Source organism: Boleophthalmus pectinirostris, unplaced genomic scaffold (genome assembly GCF_026225935.1).
Source record: "Boleophthalmus pectinirostris isolate CB_2022bp ecotype Guang Dong unplaced genomic scaffold, ASM2622593v1 HiC_scaffold_21, whole genome shotgun sequence".
Taxonomy (NCBI): domain Eukaryota; kingdom Metazoa; phylum Chordata; class Actinopteri; order Gobiiformes; family Gobiidae; genus Boleophthalmus; species Boleophthalmus pectinirostris.
The window spans coordinates 1,084,988-1,107,000 of record NW_026571175.1 but is presented as its reverse complement, the minus strand read 5'-3'; the positions used below and the strand labels follow the sequence as shown (position 1 = coordinate 1,107,000).

The window sequence follows — 22,013 nt, the reverse complement described above, 5'->3', positions numbered from 1 at the left end:
GGTGGTTGGCAAGCTCCTTGGTGGCAAGGCTCCGGGGGTGGATGAGATCCGTCCTGAGTATCTTAAGTCTCTGGATGTTGTGGGGCTGTCTTGGCTGACACGCCTCTTCAACATCACGTGGCGGTCGGGGACAGTACCTCTGGACTGGCAAACCGGGGTGGTGGTCCCTCTGTATAAGAAGGGGGACCGGAGGGTGTGTTCCAATTACAGGGGAATCACACTCCTCAGCCTTCCCGGTAAGGTCTATGCCAGGGTACTGGAGAGGAGAATCCGCCGGATAGTCGAACCTCGGATTCAGGAGGAGCAGTGTGGTTTTCGTCCTGGCCGTGGAACACTGGACCAGCTCTACACTCTCCATCAGGTGCTCGAGGGTTCATGGGAGTTTGCCCAACCAGTCCACATGTGCTTTGTGGACTTGGAGAAGGCATTCGACCGTGTCCCTCGTGGTGTCCTGTGGGGGGTGCTCTGGGAGTATGGGGTTCGGGGCCCTTTGCTAAGGGCTGTCCGGTCCCTGTATGACCGGAGCAGGAGCTGTGTTCGCATTGCCCACAGTAAGTCAGACCTGTTCCCGGTGCATGTTGGACTCCGCCAGGGCTGCCCTTTGTCACCGGTTCTGTTCATTGTATTTATGGACAGAATTTCTAGGTGCAGTCAGGGGCCGGAGGGGGTCTGGTTTGGGGACCACAGGATCTCATCTCTGCTGTTTGCGGATGATGTTGTCCTGTTGGCTTCATCGAACCAGGACCTGCAATGTGCACTGGGGCGGTTTGCAGCCGAGTGTGAAGCAGCTGGGATGAGGATCAGCTCTTCTAAGTCTGAGGCTATGGTTCTCGACCGGAAAAAGGTGGCTTGCCCTTTCCAGGTGGGTGGGGAGTCCCTGCCTCAAGTGGAGGAGTTCAAGTATCTCGGGGTCTTGTTCACGAGTGAGGGGAGGACGGAACGTGAGATTGACAGGCGGATCGGTGCAGCTTCGGCAGTGATGCGGTCGCTGTATCGGACCGTTGTGGTGAAGAGGAGCTGAGTCGAAAGGCGAAGCTCTCGATTTACCGGTCAGTCTTCGTTCCTACTCTCACCTCTGGTCATGAGCTCTGGGTAGTGACCGAAAGGACGAGATCGCGGATACAAGCGCTCGAAATGGGTTTCCTCCGCAGGGTGGCTGGGCGCTCCCTTAGAGATAGGGTGAGGAGCTCAGTCACACGGGAGGAGCTCGGAGTAGAGCCGCTGCTCCTCCACGTCGAGAGGAGCCAGTTGAGGTGGCTCGGGCATCTGTTTCGGATGCCTCCTGGGCGCCTCCCTCGGGAGGTGTTCTGGGCATGTCCCACCGGGAGGAGGCCACAGGGAAGACCCAGGACACGCTGGAGGGACTATGTCTCTGGGCTGGCCTGGGAACGCCTCGGGGTCCCCCTGGAGGAGCTGGAGGACGTGTCTGGGGTGAAGGAAGTCTGGGAGTCCCTGCTTAGGCTGCTGCCCCCGCGACCCGGCCCCGGATAAGCGGACGAAAAATGGATGGATGGATGGAAAAGAGATTTGGACTGTGCCAAGGCTTACATCAGAGGTTATATAATATCATAGCATCATTAATCATATCATAAGAATAAAAGAGGCAAGGCAGCATGAACAGGAGCTTAACATAACAAGACTCAAGCAGAGAACAGAGAACTTGACAGCTTGATTACTGAAAAAAATAGAGGCCAATTTAAGATTTACTAAACAAAAATACTATGAAAATGGCGACAGGGCAATATGGTACAAAAATTTAAATCTGATCAAACAATAATTACTAAACCAGACAAAATCACAAATTGCTTTGCAGACTATTATAAATCTCTGCATAAAAACTGACACATGTAAATATAACCATGTATGAATAAGATTTTCTCCAGGAATCAATGGCAAGGAGAAAATTAAGTTTGTCGACTGGACAAAAATTTGTTTAGTTGAAGACGTTTTGCAGTTCATCCAAGCTGCTTCTTCAGTTCTGGTCAGACGCTGGTGGACACTTCCTTATATCTGCAGGAGGAGCTAACTACACTGAAACTAACACATCTACTTGTTTAATCAGTTACTTCTGTCGACACCTAAGTTTAAAGTGTAAAGGATTCCTCTTTTCTGCTGATCTTTTAGTGTCCTTTTCCAGCTTTCTTACCAGTCCAACAGTAGCTGGCTTGTAGTTGTTCTCGAGATGTGTGAAGAATCCCTTCGCAGCTAATCCAAGCTGTAGACACTTCCTTATATCTGCAGGGAAGAAGCAGCTTGGATGAGCTGCAAAACATCTTCAACCAAACTAACTTTTTTCCAGTCGACAAACTGAATTTTCTCCTCACCATGGATTCTACCTGGACGACTAAGGGATTCTTCACACATCCAGGAATCAATAGCAAACCAACTGGATGAACCAATTAGAGCACAGGAAATTCAGCAAGTGATTTTTAATTTAAGATTTAACAAAAGCTCTGGCCCTGATGTCTTCATGAATGCATTTTATAAACAATTGAAGGAAAAGGTGTCCCCTTTACTGCTACAAACTCACCACTCATCAGTCATACAGACCAATAATATGACTTCACACAGACAGAATGAATAACAATGACAGAGATTATAAACCCAAACCAAATGGGGTTCATAACAGGAAGGCACTATGAGGACAATGGTAAATGTGATGTCCTTTTCCAAAACTAAACTAGACAAAGAATTGATACTGTCTTTAGATGCCCAAAAGGCATTTGGCCGTGTGTCCTGGCAGTTCCTGAAGCACACACTGAAAAGATTTAAATTTGGCTCAAATTTCATTAAATAGATACAAAGCTTATATTTTAACCCATTAGCCAGTGTAAAGGTAAACCGAACAATGCCCATTCCATATTCCACAGGTGTCAAACATAAGGCCCGGGGGCCAGATCCGGCCCTCCAAGACCTTTAATCTGGCCCTCGGCTGATTTTCTACTAAAATATTTTAATTGGTAATTTGGTTTCCAGTGCCTCTGTGCGTGGCCCCTCCCACCAGAGCAGCACAAATGAAGACTTGATTCTTTCCAAACTCTCTTAAAGGACGATCGTTTTGACTGTTGACCGTGACACCCTCATCAGAAAAATGTCCAACATGAGAAAAGTGGACGCAGAGTGAAAAATTTACTTACTCCTATTTGCATATGAGTTCATGTTAAAACATTGTGTTGAAATTGCATTTTTCTTAAAGTTTCAGGTTGTTCATAATATTATAATATTTTATAAAAGAAAGAGTTCATCAATTAAAAAAGATTTTTGTAATAGATTTGCATTTCTCTGCACAAATATTTGAACTTATTGTTATTTTTGGGGTTTATATGCCATGAGTTTTCTGATCCCCTTTGGGATGAAAATAGGTTGGATACAGCCCCCGGACCAAAATGAGTTTGACACCCCTGCCATATTCAGTGGGACGTGGCTGTAGACAGGCTGCTCATTGTCGCCCCTGCTGTTCGATATAAGTATTGAAACGCAATTAATTAGAGATGAAGGCGATATTCACGGACTTCCAGTAAACGCAAATAACATAAACTGTCCATACATGCTGACGATGTACTGCTACATGTATCCAACCCTGTAACAACTATTCTCCATCTGAAGAAACTAATCAATAAATTTGGTCTTTCAGGTTACAACACTGACAAAAAACTGGTAATGGATATAGTGGGCAACATGACACACACCTTTAAGAACCAGAGTAGATTTCAACGGCCAAAAGAAGGGATACTATTTCTGTATATCCCCATGTCTAACCCAAGTGTATGATATAAACTATAAGGTTATAATAGAGAAAATTTGAAAAGATCTGAGAGTGATGGACAGTCCTGCCTCCTGTCCTGTTTTTCTCTGTCATATAAAAAGTTGATGTATTAAAATGTTGCCAAGACTCCTGTTTCAGATGCTGCCTATAAATATCCCCAATTCTACATTTGATGAATTAGAGAAGGTTTTTTTTTTTAAAACTTATATGCCATAGGATCAAGTTGCAAACATTAAAATGATCAAAATCACAGGGAGAACTTGCAGTCCCTTTAAACCTTAAACATTATTTTTGGGCAGCTCAAATGAGACCTTTGATTGCTTGGATTCAGGACTTGAAAAAGGTTTATGGGATTGTTCGTTGAGGTCTCTGACTTTCTCAAATGTTCCAGTTAAAGGTGTGCAAATGAGTGAGTGGAGCAGGGTTACACTGAAGATCTGACAGAAAGTAAAGCAGTCATTTGTTCTTCCAAAAGAAATGTCAGTTCTTTAAGATATCTCCTCTCTCCAGGGCTTTGTCCCCTCTCATACTGATATGGGCTTTAAAACATGCTCGACTTACAGTCTTAGTAAAGGATCCCATGTTGTGGGGTTGTCTGAAGTCCTTTGAACAGTTGACAGAGCAGTTTTGGCTTCCCTCTTAATGAATGAATTATTTAATCATTGCATATATATAGGCCCTTTCAAGACACCCAGAGCCTTTTACAGTTTAGTATTCATTCACTCCACACTCAGTGATGGTAGGTTACTTTTGTAGCCACAGCTGCCCTGGGACAGACGAGGACGATGGAAGCGAGGCTGCCAATCTGCGCCATCAGCCCCTCTGACCACCACCATCACTCACACACACACACACACACACACCACTTTCTTACTAGGCAATGTGGGTGAAGGACATAACCTAAGGACATAACAACAGTTTTTGACAGTGGCGCCCCCCTGTGGCTCCTGATTTTCCCAGCGTCTCCATCCAAGAACAAACCAGACCCGGCCCTGCTGGGTTCCGAGGTCTGAAGGGATCGGGCTTTGACAAAGACGTGTGGCCATGGCTCTTCAGAGTTCTTTAGATACCTACAGCTCAGGAGTTTTTCTTTTTTTAACAAAACACAAGGAATGGAGGAAAGTTGTAGAACTTTTTGAGGCTACAAAAGGGCAACAGACTTTCAAAGGCTGTGAGCCTTTTTACAAAGGTTTAGTCATAATATCCTAAATAAAAAAGGAAAGGAGGGAGGCTGAGATTGGTACTGAAATGACTAATGAGAAGTGGGAGAGGTCTGCACTGAAGCACACCTAAGAAGTGAGAAATGTTGCTGTGTGGAGGGAGTTCCTGATACCTGTGGGTGAAACTGTGGTACTTACTGTTCCAAGAAACTCATACTCACATATTCTGGAAAGATGAATCTGTTCTGGAATGGTGTTTTCACAGCTCTTAATAGACTGTTTCTGTGACCATTTGTTAAAGAACCACAGCTTGTTATTTTAGGGTTAATTTCAGATGGTTTTGGAGAAAACAGTAAAAAAAAAAAAAAAACTTCTTAAGAATTTTTGCACTTAAGTGTATTACCAGTAAATGTCTGAGCCATGATCCGCCCACTTTTTGGATTGAGTTTCGAGTTTCTTCTTACTTGGGACTTTTGTTGTTTCAGAGCTCGGGGGCAGAGTCTGTGTGGGTGGAGGACCTGATGTGGTTCCACCAATCACGCGTCAGGGATGTGGAGTGGCTCACGGGATTGGACTTTTATCAGGGCAGCTCTCGACCAATCCCAGAACTGCTGCAGATGAAGACCCGCCCCACCGCCGACATCCACCGAAAACAAGAGCAGCCGCCATTTTAGGACTGTACAGGAGGAAATAGAGCTGGTTAATATAAATTTTAAATATTTATGTACGAGATTCTAACTTAACTGTGACACTTTGTTATTGCACTTTTTTGATTGTTTTTAAAGAGGGGGTGTTCTGCCAAATGTACTTTTTGGAGCTTTCGACCAAGTTATAACATTGTTCCCTCATCATCAAGAAAAAAAAAAAAAAAAGTCATCCACGTTTGAGTAATCTAGTGATCTAGTGACTCCAATTCTAAGTTCAAAGTTAGCTTTATTGTCAATTTGTTCACATGTACTAGACATACCAAAGGAACCGAAATGATGTTTCTCTCATGCACAGACAAGGACTGGGAGAGCGAGAGGCCGCTACGTCTGCACGCGCTGCTGTTCAAATCAGAAAAAACATTCAAGTTCAGCTGCAGCAGACTGTTGGAGTTACGTGTCCTTTGTGTCTCAGTCAAAGGTGTGAGTGCAGTTTAAGTGGAGGACTTGTTAGGGAGGGTCAGCAGATCTGTGTCAGAGCAGTTTGACACACAGTTTTGACGCTCTTCCTCTGCTTACTCCACTTCACTTGGTATTGAGAAAACGTCGCTCCTCTTTCTGTAACTGCTGCTGTGAGCCTCTTCATTTTGGTCTCTGAAATCAATTCCAAATTCACTCCTATAACTACCAGCGTCATGACTTTCATTTTACTGGAAACAAACACTGTGGGTGACGTGGCTGAGCAAAGGAAGGGGAGACTCAAAGCATCAAAACCAAGCAAAATGTATAAAATATGTTAATACACTGTTTTGCGTGAATACAGAATTTTCAAAATAAGAAAAGGAAACATGGTGATCTAAATATGTCATGTGTAAGCAGTTAAACCCCCACAGAAGTCAAATACCCCCTCTTTAAGGGCGCAATCACACCGCTAGCTCGATTATTTGGTCCGCACCAATCAATAAAATGATATTATATTATGTAGAATCTAGACTCGAGTGTGTTCCTCTTTCACTTCTGCAAACCAACCAAAACTGGTCTGAGGCTCCTTCGCACAGTGGGTTCCACTGACTCCCTTTCCCTCTCAAGCAGAAGCAGGCCTCCCGCTCCCCAGGCCAGGCGTCCGGACCCGTCGGAGCGTTGGAGGGGGTTGGCGCGCTCAATTCGGGAGTCCGAGCCTGCCTTCCCATGATGCATTTGGAATAGTTTGTTTGCCTCTTCTGTCTATGTTTGGACCCGTGTTCACGTTCTCACCAGAGGGATGGCACCAGAGTTTGGCATTTGGCATTTTGGACCGAGACCAGCTCCTTTTTGAGGTTTCGGTCCGTTTGATTAAGTGCAGATCCGAGCGTGACTGAAGCTTTCACAAGAACGAAAACCAACTCAACTAAAAGCTTCTGGTTCCAATGGAATGTTTGGTGCACCAACTGCTGCCAGCGTGAGTGCGCCCTAAGTCATTTTCTTTTGTTAGAATTCAAAGATAATTTAAACACAATTATTCTTCTGCCTTTATATTTGTATGTATAAATTATCTGTAACACACTGAATAAATGCTGATGTTAAAGATGATGATCACTTATTATTATCTCCCGTCCTCCTGTGTCCTTGAGTGTTAGTCTGAGATAGAGCTGGTCACATGTCTCTAGTTAATCTGTCGATGTTGTTGTGTGTTAGATGCCCTCACGGGTGCTGCGGTGTGGTGTGGTTGGAGAAATGCAGAAGGAGAATGGAGCTTGGAAAATATTAGTGGATATATATATATATATATATATATATATATATATATACATATATTATATATTATATATATATATATAATATATATATATATATATATATATATATATATATATAATATATATATATATATATATATATATATATATACATACATACATACATACATATATAAAAAAAAAAAAAAAAATGTGTTTCTCACCTTCCACGGTGGGTTGGTCTCTCACCCTCATTGAGCTCGGGTCGTCTACCAGAGGCCTGGGAGCTTGAGAGTTCTGCGCAGTATCTTTGCTGTTCCCAGTATGCACTTTTCTGGACTGAGATGTCCGTTGTATATATATATATATATATATATATATATATATATATATATATATATATATATATATATATATATATATATATATACATATATATATATATATATATATATATATATACATATATACATATATATTATATATATATATATATATATATATATATATATATATATATATATATATATATATATATATATATATATATATATATATATATATATATATATATATATATATTACATATGAAAATACCAGAGAAGGAAACAGATTACTGGCATCCTGCCCTCATGGCATCGTTTAACCATATTTGTCCTGTTCAGCTGACTTCTCTGTTCTCTCTTCCTTAAACGCTGCCGTAACGGAAACACTCAAAGAGGAACCAAACCTCTTTCCTTTTTTTCAGCAGAACACTTTGTATGTTACACACTTTCTTGCCTTGTGGGCATGCATGGAAGAGTGAACCAAAGAGAAAAAAACTGTTTAAGAAGTCACATCCGAACTTCCTGTTTAAACAGTCAAACAGGTAAAAGAGGCAGGTGACGAACAGCCCCGAGCAGAAAACTACACAGCGACCCAAAACTGCTAAAAGAGCGGCCAGTGTGCACAGTTCACATTTTGGAGCTTGTTCTAACATTGTTCCCTCATCAAAAACATGCCTGAAGTGGTTTAGATGTTTAGATGCATGTTTGAGTTATTTCGTGATCTTCCCCATGTCAAAAAACAAAACAAAATGAATTTAAAGAGCACATTTTCAGGAGCCTGAGATCAGTGCGAGCGCTCATGGTCCTGTTTAGGAGTTTGATTTTCAACTCAAAGATGAGAGTGACTCACTGAAAAACTGTTGGCTGATACTTAGAGAGTGAGAGAGACATCTGTATGGTCAAATAGTGTTAAAATAAACCTCAGATTAAAGTTTAACAACCATGGTATCGCTTCCTTTTATTTTATCAGACCTTTGGCACACTTAGTATGAACAAGTCTAGACCAGTACGGATCGCCATGGCAACTGGTTTTATCTTGGCAGCAGGTAATGTTTAGACCAAAATAACTAGTTATTCCCCCTACTGATAGTCAGATGGAGCGGGAATCATCACGTCATATAAAACTGTAATGATACCCACTGTTACAGTTTGGGCTGGACGTTTTACTGTCCCTGGAGGTAAACCTGTCCTCTGCATTTGACCCATCCTTCAGTGTCTCTGGAGCAGGACCCATCTCCAGATCTTGGTCTAGTCTAGTCTTGGTCAGGACTACCTTAGCCTATATTTTCATGGAATGAAGCAGGCGGTGGACGCTACACCAGAATTGTTCCACAGTGAAGCTTTAATGACCAGAGGAACAGACGTGTGAATAAAGCAGCCAGTTGTGTGTTTTGTCCCAAACTGTGTAACTGTGAACACCAGAGCAAAGTCTAGTCCCTTGAAATATTCCACTGTTTGGAATTCCACTTCTACAAAAGTCGTGTGCGTCAGATGCTCTGGTCAGACGTCCAGGTTCATTTACTTTGATGAAATCCTAGTATTTTGGTAACAGTCAGAGTGCATATGACACCATTGCACAACAAAGTAAACACAAGAGTGTTAATGTCCATGTTCTTGTGATGATTTGTTCAGTGAGGCTGTTTTTGTGGTACAGATGTATCGCAGTTTGGAAATGTAAGCAGCAAGTGGCAGTTTGTGAAGAAAGGCAGATTCCACTATTCATTTCTGCATGAAACAAAGGTAATATTTAAGATTTGACAAAAAATCTTGCCTGGTCTTTACTGGTTGAACATAGACAGCAGATGTGACATGCACAGAGGTAACTCCAGAACTGTTCTGTAGAGGCTAAATTACATAACAGTTCAATACAAATACAAATACAAATACAAATACATGACAACAGTTTTATTGAGTTAAATGAAGGTTTAAAGTGTCAGAAAGTCCTTCCTTGTGTGTGAACTGTCTCTGTATTTTGCAGAAGGAACACATTTTTATGAAAAGGTCATGTAAATGTGACATACTGTATACCATAGCTACTGTGTAATTTAGACATGTTTTAGTCCTTTTTTACATTATGGTTGCTAGGTAACAAGAACCAGGGAAATGCTATATATATATATATATATATATATATATATATATATATATATATATATATATATATATATATATATATATATATATATATATATATATATATATATATATTTATATATATGGAATCTCTTCATGCTTAGTGTGTTTAGTGAGAAGTGCTGTGTTATGTGTCACATGCACTGTCACACTGACACAGCTGAGCAATGGGTGAGTCAAATCTGATCTTAACTGGACTTTTGTGACAAGTTTCCTGAAACTGCTGAGTGCGCTCTTCTGAAGATCATAAACGTTTCTTTGCTCACATTTTACATATTTTACTTATGAAATCTTGTTCAGTTTATTGTGATGTAATGTGATGTAACGTGGTGAGTGATACAGAGCTGAGTCACCAGGAGGCGCCACGCTCTCACATGTGGGTTTACAACATTCTCATCATTTATTTATGTTTATCTCTCTGTCAGATGCCCTCAAAGCTTTTTTACACTGATCAACTGCAGCACAAGAATCACCACAGAGGCACACAAAAACACACCTGACCTGACTTCCACGGATTCAGTATTATTATGATTATTATTATTATTGTTATTATTATTATTATTATTATTATTATTATTATTATTGTCCCACATTTCATTTATATAATGCTAAATCAGCTCAAACTCACACACACACACACACACACCCCAACACACACACACAAACATACACACACACACAAACAGAAGCTTCTGAATGAATCATTCTTACGTCAGAGTGGGCGAGGCCAGACACTATAAAGAAACAACTCCAGCAGCATGAGCCCAAGGTACTATTACTGCTGTTACTACTACTACTACTACTAGTACTTCTACTGGTAGTATTACTACTACTGCTGCTGCTGCTGCTGCTGCTGTCACTACTACTGTAACAAGAACTAAATATGGTGAGTACACATCTTTGATAATTATAAAGACAGATGTAATTTTTAACAGCTGCTGATACTGCGATTACTACCATTATTACCATTACTACTATAATGTAGTATAATAGTAGTAGCAGTACAATAGCAAGTAGCAATTATCAGTGTATTATTGTTATTATTGTTGTTACTGCAATCAGGACTGGAGCAGATGTGAGAACTACTACTACTACTACTACTACTTCTACTACTACTACTACTACTACTACTACTACTACTACTACTACTACTACTACTACTACTACAACTACTACTACTACTACTACTACTACTACTACTACTATTACTACTACTACTTACTAAGTAGTTCTGGGGCACCAGTCAAAAACTGTCTGCAAGGCACTCAGTCAGCAGCTGAGGCTCAGCGTGGTGTGCATGAGTAGGCTGGAGGTGGGAGGGGCAGATGGTGCAGATTGGCAGCCTCAATTCTGTCACTCTGCCCTGGGGCAGCTGTGGCCACTATAGTATTTCACCAGCACAGAGTGAGGACTTGGCCTCTGAGTGTCTGGAAGAGATCTTTATAAGATTAATGTATTATGATTCTTTGTGTATTTTTATAATTCAGTATACTGCAGCAAGGATGTGAATAGTCCTGGTTTAAACCTGGAATAGTCCTGTTATAGACCTGGTTTAGTTCTGGTAGTACCACATTTGTCTTAGATCAGGGGTGTCAAACTCAGATTCACAGAGGGCCAAAAGTCGTGAGCCAAACTAAATATTGATTGAAAAATGTCAACAATATCTGCATGTTTTCTCTTCTTTCAAGATCTGTAATGTTAAACCTTTTCTTATTAAAATAAATGTTTAATAATAGTTTTGCTTAAACATTGAATCCAGAATAAGCATCATATAAAATAATAACATTTTAAATAAATCATGTCTCTATAGTCTATCTGTGTGTGGCGGGCAGCTCTAATACAGATTTGATTTGATCTCGTGGGCCAAATATAATTATATCAGTGTGGCCCCCGAGTCTGACACGTCTGTCTTAGATGGAACTTGATGTGAAAAGTTTGAAAACCTGCAGTAAATCTACTACTTACCTACTACTACTACTACTGATACTACTACTATAACTACTACTACTACTGCTGCTGCTGCTACTACTACTACTACTACTACTACTACTACTACTACTACTACTACTACTACTACTACTACTACTACTACTTACTGTCACTGGCAGTTTGTGCACATTTTCTATACAAATGATCAATATTGTAATACTTAAATATAAATGTGAGCATTTATAATATATTAGTATTATAGTAGTAGTAGTAATATTAGTAGTACATGAGTACTGCATCATACTTCATACTTGTTGATCTCAGGCAACACACTTGCCCAACCTATTATCTGTCCTCCTCCTCTCTCTCTCTAAGAACAATCAGGAAATATAATAATAATTACTTTGTTACTGGCTCGGGCCAATAATAATAATAATAATAAGAAGAAGAAGAATACATTTTAAAATGGATTCTAAACTGTCCATGGAGCCAGTGCAGGATGTAAGTGTAAGTGTGATGTGGTCCCTTGGTTGCAGGCGGCTGAGCCGGGCCAGTGCAGCACACAAACACTTAGAGTCATCGAGCCGTGAGGTCACACGTGCATGAATTGTGACGGATGATCATTAGATCATTTTTATTACTCGAACATAAAAGGTGTCAGATGTCATCCGTGTGTGTCAGTAGATTAGATGACACTGCAGTTTTCTGTTCTTTTATATGTTGAATCAGTGGTTTTATTTGTAACACTAAAATCTGCTGCCATGTGGATTAGATGAGTCATTTGCTGAGTGAGAGGCTCAGACTGTCCTAAAAAATACTACAGTCTGTGGGTAAAAGTGGAGAGGATGTCAGCAAGTACAGACTCACAGCAAGAGGAGCAGAGAAGAGGGTCAGAGGGTCAGAGGAGAGAGTCAGAGGGTCAGAGGGTCAGAGGGTCAGAGAGTCAGAGGGTCAGAGAGTCAGAGAGAGAGTCAGAGAGTCAGAGGTCAGAGAGTCAGAGAGTCAGAGAGAGAGTCAGAGTCAGAGGGTCAGAGAGTCAGAGAGTCAGAGAGAGTCAGAGAGTCAGAGGGTCAGAGGAGCAGAGTCAGAGAGAGAGTCAGAGGAGAGAGGGTCAGAGGGTCAGAGAGCAGAGAGAGGGTCAGAGCAGAGGAGTCAGAGGGTCAGAGGAGTCAGAGGGTCAGAGAGAGAGTCAGAGAGTCAGAGAGTCAGAGGTCAGAGGGTCAGAGAGAGAGTCAGAGAGGTCAGAGGAGCAGAGGGTCAGAGGAGCAGAGGGTCAGAGAGTCAGAGAGTCAGAGGGTCAGAGGAGAGAGTCAGAGGAGCAGAGGGTCAGAGGATTGACGGTGTGTTTCTTCTCCTCAGATTTGGACTGCTCTGCTCGTGTCTCTGCTCGTGTCTTCGGCTCTGTCCTCGGCGGAGCCTGAGCGCGGCGCGGAGGAGACGTTTCGCGGCGTGGACCCGGTGAGCGGCGCGGAGGTCACGTGTAGACAGTGTCCCCCGGGAAAGTTCCTCCGGCAGCGGTGCACGGCGCAGCGGCAGAGCGTGTGTGAGGAGTGTCCCCCCGGCTCCTTCACGGCGCTCTGGAACCACATCAGCCGCTGTCTGCGCTGCGGCGTCTGCGGCAGGAACATGGAGGAGACGCGCCGCTGCAGCCGCGACCGCGACTGCGACTGTCAGTGTAAACCCGGCTTCTACTACAGCCAGCGCGCCGGCATGTGCGTGCACTGGACCGAGTGCCCCACCGGGCACGGGGTCACTGCGCCAGGTGAGACCAGGACTAAACCAGGACTGAACCAAGACTGAACCAAGACTAACCCAGATCTAAACCAGGACTAACCCCGGTCTTGTCCCTGCAGGAAGTCCATTTACGGACGCAGTCTGTGCCTCATGTCCGAACGGGACCTTCTCAGACCAGGTCTCCTCCGAGGCCACATGCTCCGCCCACAAGACATGCCCCGCCCACGAGAAGGCCGTCATCAAGGGCAACAGCTGGCACGACACTGTGTGCGCCCCATGCCACGAAGCAAGACAGAAAGGTGAACCAGCAACCTCTGACCCTCTCCTTTGCCCCTCTGACCCTCTCCTCTGACCCTCTTCTTTTCCTCTGACCCTCTGCCCCTCCCCTCTGACCTTCTGCCCCTCTCTTCTGCTCCTCTGACCCTCTTCTTTTCCTCTGCCCCTCCCCTCTGTTCCTCTGTTCCTCTGACCTTCTCGTGTGCTCTTTCTGACCCTCTCTTCTGACCCTCTCTCTTAGACCCCGCGGACATCTTGAGGACCATCTTGCCATCCTTCTTCTCTCACCACACTCTGTCTCTGCGCCGTCTTCGTCAGGTGGTGAGTAAACTGGCCTCTGGTGACGGCAGAGCACTACAGCGACGAGTCTCAGGACTAAACCAGGACCAGCTCCGGTCCAGACTGGACCTATGGATCCGTAATTCCCGTCCAGACTATTTCAGAACTTTGCACCAGATCTTGACCGAGACCGGAGCCGTGTACACAGCCACGAAACTACAAAGCAAACTGGACCGAATCCAGAGCACGTTGGACCAGATCTGCCCCCCACAACAACAGATCTGCCCTACCACAACTGAACCAGGACCAAACGAAATCTGAACCAGGACTGAACCAGGACTAAACCAGGACTGAACCAGGACTAACCCAGGACTGAACTAGGACAAAACCAGGACTAAACCATGTAACTGGACTAAAAAAGGACTGAGACATGTTTAAGTGAGGTCTGAATTTGGACTAAAGCAGCAGGCCCACAGTCTGCTCTGCTGAATTATTTCAGATGTTTTCATTGTGGCTGTAAAGCACAAGGTCAGACCTGAGTTTGATCTGTTTAAAACAGGAGTCTCCAACCTCCAGCTCAGGAGTTACCAGTAGCTCTGCACCCTCTTCCAAGTAGCTCTCCAAGGGATTTCTGAATTACATGTATTGTACTGAATAAGTCTAATTTGATTAATTAAATGCCTCTTACCATTGTGCATGTATCATTTTGATGCCTAATTTTGTGCACTAATAAGTGGATAATGGTTTATGTTTTATAGACATCTAACTGTGCCTCATTTAAGGCTCGCTGTGGCTCTAAATTTCTTGTGACTGCTAAAACTAGTAGCTCTCTGTCATTATTGTTTTGTAAAGTAGCTCACCAGAGTTAAAAGGTTGGAGATGCCTGGTTTTAACGGTCCTACGTTACACAGAATTAACTTTACTTTAAGTCATGTTCGAATGTTTCCTCCTCAAAAACACACCTGGAACTGTTTTGTTTCATTAATCCATGCTTGAATATCTCTTTATTTTTAGTCTGTCCAAAGCAGAGTCCTGCACCGAGTCGGGTACAGGCAAATAATTGCTGAAACAATTGGGTTTTAACATTCTGGAATTTTACTGGGCGGGTATGCGGGCGGGTACACACGGGCAGGTCAAGAGTAAATCAGGACTACACCAGGACTAAACCAGGATTAATCTTGGACTTAAGAGAGAGAGAGAACTCCGTGCACGCGGAGATCTGCTCCAGTCCTTTCGCCTGCAGTCACCCGACAGTCTACATGGGCACACAGTGCCCTGGGTTAGTCCTGGGTCAGTCCTGGTTTAGTCTTAGTTCAGTCCATGGCGTGTGTGGTGCAGCTCAATCAGTGTTTCTTCTGCTCAGTAAATAAATCCTGTGGAGTGATGACAGTCGAGTCGCGTCTGTGAATCCGTGTTCGTACTGAAGAAAGCGTAACCGTTTCATTTCATTTCGTATTTATAATTCTTGTAGTCGTAACACATTCTGATGGATGCATCTCGGGTGGGTAGTGGATGGAATGTTCACGGGTCCAGGCGGGTGCGGGTTTAACTTTGATATAACCACGGGTTTATGGGCGGGTGCGGTGCTGAACTACACGGGTGCGGGCGGGTGCGGGTCTCCAAAAATGGACCAGTGCAGGACTCTGCTCCAAAGCTTAAAATGCTCTGTTCCACCTTGTGATGTCATGAAACAGTAGCATTCATGTTAACAGCTCCTTTTACGTTTTGCTCAGTAGAAATGGGCATTTCCAGGGATGAAATCATCCATATGATTCTAATAAAGGTGTACAGAATTTAAAAACACAGTGGAGCACTTCCTATATTACTACTTAATGACATCACAAAGTGGAACATTGTTTTCTGTTTGAGAGAAGAACTCTCGTAAATGTGCAGGGTTTGTGTGTTAAACATGTGAAGGAAACAAAACTCCAAGTGTGTTTGTGATGTGGAAATGATATAATAGTGCAATCTGAGCCCTTTCAGGTGTGTTTGTGAACCTGCTGCTGGAAGAGTTTACTCCGTCATTTGTCTGAGTACATTTAGTTTAAACTTGTGCAGCTCACTGTTTTTAATTTGTGTTTTTGTGTTTTGCTTCTTTGACTTGTAGCATTGTTGCTACATGACACCAGCACACTGTAGAATCCTCTGGTTCCACCGGAGCTGGAGCAGGTCAGAATTCTCAGGTGTTTTATCGTGGGATGATGTAGCGCCTCCCATAGGGCATTTGTACAAACTGCAGGCACACAGTTAGGCTGGCTCTCTGTGGCCTTAGTGTTTGTCCACACAGAGGCCAAGTCCTCCGTCACAGCACTCAGTGCATTTATCACAAGTTTGAAAGGTGAAAAGCGTCACTTCTCTGCTGGGCTCTTACAGCTCGTCTCTGTGGAGATGATGACACTTTTATCCATCTCGCATGTTTTTAATTACTGTCTTTTTTAATTGTTTTTAATACCTTGACAAACTTGAACTCTGACTGTGAGCGGGCTCGCCTCTCCACAGATCTGACCTATCATTCTTCTTGGTTTGTGCTGTTTGCGTGTATCTATGGATCTAGATCATTTCATTTCCTTATGGTGAAACATTTGGGGCAAAGAAATAAAATGTATCACTGAGTAATGTCTTTTTATTCATATTGTGGTTTTAATGTCTCTTATTTTGTGAAGCACTTACGATGACGAGCTGTGCTCTAGAACACATTCCAGTAAATGATGCAGTTGTTTTTGTTTTGTTACAACCTTGAAGCTACCTCCGACTTTTTGACCTTTGTTTTATGTAGAATTTTGCATTAATGTATTTGTGAATGTGGTTGTACTGCATTGTTTGTTTGTTTGTTTGTTAGTTAATAAAACTGAGAAATACTGAAATCTGTCTCTGCAGTTTTCTTACACTCAAAATGACTCTGGAGTTTATAGAGTCTGTGCAAAGAAGAGGACTCTGTCATAATAACCAAAGAGCCAATCAGGAGCAAGGCTGTTGAAGGTAACAGCCACTGAGCAGTGCTGTCATCATCATGATCGAGATCGATTAGTGGAAGCTCCAGGTACTGCAGCTGTAGCCCAGAAACAATTCTCCCATAGAGCGCAGTGCATTTTTGGTGAAATCAAACTTCCCATGCTGGGCTGCCAGGGCATCCAGAGCTTTCAGAAACATCCGATTTTGTAGGATTCTTCTGTTTTCTTATAATATGAACTGAAAAAAAAAAAAAAAAAAAAAAAAGTTTAATGGATAAAGGAAAAAAAAAAAAAAAAAAGAATAACAGCTGTTTCCTGTTTCCATGACTTAAAGTGAGATGCCAGACTGAACCAGAACTGAACCAGAACTGAACCAGGACTAAATCAGGTATAAACCAGGACTAAACTAGTCTCAGTCCTGGTCCCAGTCCCGGTCTGGTCCTGGTCTCAGTTCCGGTCTGGTCCTGGTCCCAGTCCCGATCACCCGACAGTCTCCCTGGGCGCACCTCCGGACCCTTCCCGAGGCTCAGTCTTGGTTCAGTCTTGGTTTAGTCCTGGTTCAGTCCGGTCTGGTCCCGGTCTGGTTCCGGTCTGGTCCCGGTCTGGTCACCCCGCTCGATTTAGTCCAAGTCCGCCATTTTTTCCAAATGAAAACACAGATACAGAGGACACCGGGCAGCCGCACTTGATCCTTCTGGGGCGAACACAGAGAATAGAGCAGATTTACTCAGGCAACCAAATTCCCAAACTTGAGTGACCTGGACGAGCGAATGAAGAAAATGAATCAAAAAAGGGAAGGGGCATTAACACATTTTATTTGTGGCAGACGCGTTCGGTCTGAACACGGCTTAACACTTGATTTTGTAATTGTGTTAAATGTTCATTTTTCATAATGTGGAAGAATGAAGTGTGAAATGTAGGACCACCCTCTCAAATCTGCAAAACACATTTACCAACACACTGAAGAGCCAACACACCAGGGGCCAACACACCAGGGGCCAACACACTGTAGAGCGCGGTCAGGCCATTGAGGCAATTTTGGTTCTATATGCCTCAGATAAAATATAGAACACTGATGTCCAATAAGGGTCAAGGTTGAGATGTGACAAAAAAGCAGGTATAAAAGAGCCAGTCACAGACTTTATTACACAGAGAGTCTGTGCCTGGGTGAAACTTTCCATAAAGAGATGCGACTGATGAAGAATTTAGAAATGAGAGAAGTCCATGTCTGGCACAAACAGAAGAAGAACACAAGTAAAGATGGTCACATACAGTATGTTGAGCACTTGATCTTTCTCCAGGTGTGAGTTTATAATAGTGAGGGATGGAGACTGTATATTTAACACAATGTTGTACATTTTTTTATTAGCCCCTTTTTATAAATATTTATATTCAGAATGTTCACCTGGAGTTTTCTTTATTCATTCTACAAAAAATAAATTTGAACAGAGGCTGCTCCCTCTCCTCCAGTGCACTTGTTTCAAGAAATTGATTTGATTTGATGAGCAAAGTTCTCTTTGTTTTACAAAAATAAAAAAACTACATTAACAACAATCTTTTATATACAGTGCTGTCTTGGGACCTCCTGCTCTCTGGGACCTCCTCTCACCTGGGACCTGCCTCCAGAGCAGCCTCAGAGCCGGGCTGGAGCTAACATTGGTGCACAAACATTTACACATCTGTCATTTAATTTGTCTTAGATGATGTGTGCGTATCTTGATATGTGTAGTAGTATTGGAAATGGAAGTAGGCTTTCCTGTAAGAGCCTGCGCTCAAAGAGAAGCGTTCAAAGTGATATGAAAGTGCAGACGAGGAGCACAACAGAAACAGAAAGCGTGGGCTTCAAACTGAAACCAAAACATTGAGAGTGCAGAAACTGTAACACACATGAAATACTCTCTGCCCTTATCTGTCCCTCTGTTATTGTTACTGGTAGACTCATGATCCTCACAGGGGAATCCCTTTAGAATGAGCTGGCTGAAATTCCTCTGTGTTTGACTCTTGGCATGGGCGTGTTTTTACATCATGCTCTGAAAACAAGTAAGTGTTTTTAAGCTCTACACTTACTGAAATACTGTGACTAATACTCAGTGATACTGCGATACTGTGACATTAATCACTCCAAATACAACTTCAGAAGGGTTGATGAGAAGGGAACAACTGTACCATGGTTGAAATCTCTGAAAAGTGGATTTTATAGAATAGGTCTGATTTAATGACATGTTTCTGAGTGTGTGTGTGTGTGTGTGTGTGTGTGTGCAGAGAAAACAAAAGCTCCACACAGAAACACTTGTAATCTGTTGTGTCCATAGTTCTCCTCAGAGCCTCAGTGAGAATGTTCAGAGGACCTGTTCAGTGCAGAACTCTCTCCGCTCTGACCACTGAGGTTTGGATGGGAGACACAGATGCAGTTCTGTGTTGTAATACAGTGAGTTCTTGGCTCTGGTCACTCGTAGATATGACCAGGTTCAACGTTTGTGAATTTACCTTCTGGAGATTTCATGGTAAAGTTCTGTGTGGTCAAAAGAGAAATCTGTCTCTGCCCCATCTGGGAGTATAACATCATCACATTCTAGAATATGAAAACCACCAATATCCAGCTCCAGACCTCTGTGGTGTCTGGAAAAATGAGCTGCTGAGCCGTTTAAACAATCAGTCTGCTTCATATTTAAACTTGTACCTGTTTTCACCCGTGTGTTCGAGTACAGATGTGTTGTACAGGCAGCCCGGGGTCAAAGTAAGTCCACTGTGGACTGACAGTATCTGATTATAAAGCACTTTATTGTCCGATAATCAGAACGTGTGTCGTTTGCACGCTAGTTGCTTTACAGTGTGTTTCTCAGGCCTGCCAACTTCTCACCAAAGCTTAGAGGAAAATTTGGTTTCAGCCCAAGTCCAGTGCGGCCTGCCTGGTCCTGTCAGTGGACCTGCACACTGCTCGGTCCTGTCAGTGGTCCTGCACACTGACAGGCTCACACAGTGGGGACAGTTGGTATTTGGCACCGTGTTGTGAATGAAGCAAAGGCCTCACAGTGATGCTTCACTGTGAACAGTGACATGAGAGTCCAGCAGATCAGCAGCTCTATACTGTACATGAAAAAGATCAAATGAGTCTTTATAAAAGAGGGGGGTGTACGGACCCTCCACCAGGAGATTGTTTTATTTAAATAAAGAGCATTTCCTGCATTTTGATGTATTTTAGAGTCCCCCAGAGGAGGGCTTAAACACTCAAAGATCACACTATGTTCACTTTTGAAGTCACACGATGTTGACTTTTCAAGTCCCCTGGTGTGTATTATAACAGTAAATAAACTTCTTCCACTTAAGACTCCAGCTGGTTTCCAGTCTTTTACTTTCAGATCTTAGACTTTAAGATCATTGTATAAGACTTTTGCAAACAAACAAACAAACAAAACATTCACTCTCATTTTCCCATTTTGGCCATTTTTTTTTAGATTTTATTTCTTTGAAAACTTTGACATCACATTAGGGAATTCTAGATGACAGGGGGTCAGAGAAAGTGAAAGTGAGCTTTTCCTTGAAGTCCGAGGGACACTCAGACTTAGTCAGACCTGATTGACCCACAAGGGGAATTACTTGGACACAGTAGCTCACACAAATATTACAAGAACACAGAGCAAAAACATATTTTAAAACAAGACACTGGTATGAATAAGACATAAATTATATAAATGTGCGTACAGTAAGTAAAACACAAAAATCATGATATAAAGAGAGAATATCACAGTTATACAGAGACCACAAGGAAACAGTGTAAAGATGATGTGATGAACACTGCAAAGAAAATATAACTTGGAGAAAAATGATTTCTTTAGATACTTGCAATTAAGACAATACTTATTTTCAAAAATGACAAAAAAGGTAACAAATTTGGAACTAGAACGCACTGATTTAATTAATCTGGTATCGCAAACATACTCTAAGGGATGTACATCAGTTATTTCTAAACTATACCGTAGCTTAATAAGTAGTAGGGGAAATTCAACTGAGTATATAAAAAAACGCTGGGAGAAAGAAATTAAAACAGATATATCAACAGAACAGTGGGAAAACATATGTGAAACTGCTCATTCAACTTCTTGTTCTGCTTATTGGCGGGAATTCAGTTGGAAAACCATAATTCGTTTTTGTATAACTCCTAAACAACAAATGAGAAGGAACCCGAACAGCTCTGCATGTTGGAGGCTTGCGGAGATAACGAGGCTCACCATACCCACATATTTTGGTCTTGTGTGAAACTGAAAACATTTTGGACACATGTTGGATCAACAATTGGACAAATAACTGGTTTCACTATTAATCAAAATGTGATGACACTATACATTGGAGATGTACCAGATTTACCAAACAATGTTAGATATTTTATTCAAAATCCTTTGTGCCTGTGCAAAAAAGGCAATTACACGTAATTGGCTTCAACCAGATCCACCTACACTAGAAGACTGGTTAAAAATTGTTGAAGAGACTCATAAAATGGAACGTTTGACATACATGCTAAGGCTCCAAGCTGATGTTTACTATGCAAGATGGGCTAAATGGTCTAAATATCAGTGTGTTTAATTTAGTTAATAGACAGGGCTGCCACAGCTAAGTACTTACAAAAAAGAGCATTGTAGGAGTGTTGTGTGTACATTTATGTGTGTATATCATAAGTATATGTGTACATATATATATTCCCTCCTTTTATGTAAGTGTGTGTGTATATATAGTTATATATATGTATTTTCTCCCCATCTAAACATGTGTTAAATCCCTTGCCGACTGTACCTGTTTTGTTTTGTTATAGAAATGTTATTATATAAAATACTTAATAAAAATTAAGTGACAAAAAAAGATGATGTGATGATTGACAGAAACTCAGGCTTATCTGTTCCATAAGAGTGTTGTTGTACAGTTGTAGGGAGTATTATCTGTTCCATAAGAGTGTTGTTGTACAGTTGTAGGGAGTATTATCTGTTCCATAAGGGTGAGTTGTTGTACAGTTGTAGGGAGTATTATCTGTTCCATAAGGGTGAGTTGTTGTACAGTTGTAGGGAGTATTATATGGTGTGAATGTAGTCCTGTATCTCTTACTGTTTG

At 42.2% G+C, this 22,013-nt stretch overlaps 2 protein-coding genes across 2 annotated transcripts in view; both read left to right on the top strand.

Annotated features, from left to right (window-relative positions):
• The window catches only part of LOC110156490 (venom phosphodiesterase 1), a 77,704-nt gene extending 70,577 nt beyond the window's left edge, over positions 1 to 7,127 (top strand). Inside the window, exons 25-26 of the mRNA XM_020920689.2 lie at positions 5,412 to 5,625; positions 6,663 to 7,127. Of these exons, the coding sequence (XP_020776348.1) occupies positions 5,412 to 5,600 (189 nt within the window). The 3' untranslated portion in view covers positions 5,601 to 5,625; positions 6,663 to 7,127. The remainder of the gene's footprint in view (positions 1 to 5,411; positions 5,626 to 6,662) is intronic.
• A 2,862-nt stretch (positions 7,128 to 9,989) lies between these two features.
• LOC110156525 (tumor necrosis factor receptor superfamily member 6B-like) lies at positions 9,990 to 16,826 on the top strand. Its single transcript, XM_055157395.1, has 4 exons — positions 9,990 to 10,630; positions 13,033 to 13,435; positions 13,527 to 13,706; positions 13,925 to 16,826. The coding sequence occupies exons 1-4, from the start codon at positions 10,628 to 10,630 to the stop codon at positions 14,281 to 14,283; spliced, it is 945 nt and encodes a 314-aa protein (XP_055013370.1). The 5' UTR covers positions 9,990 to 10,627; the 3' UTR covers positions 14,284 to 16,826.
• Positions 16,827 to 22,013: the final 5,187 nt, after the last annotated feature.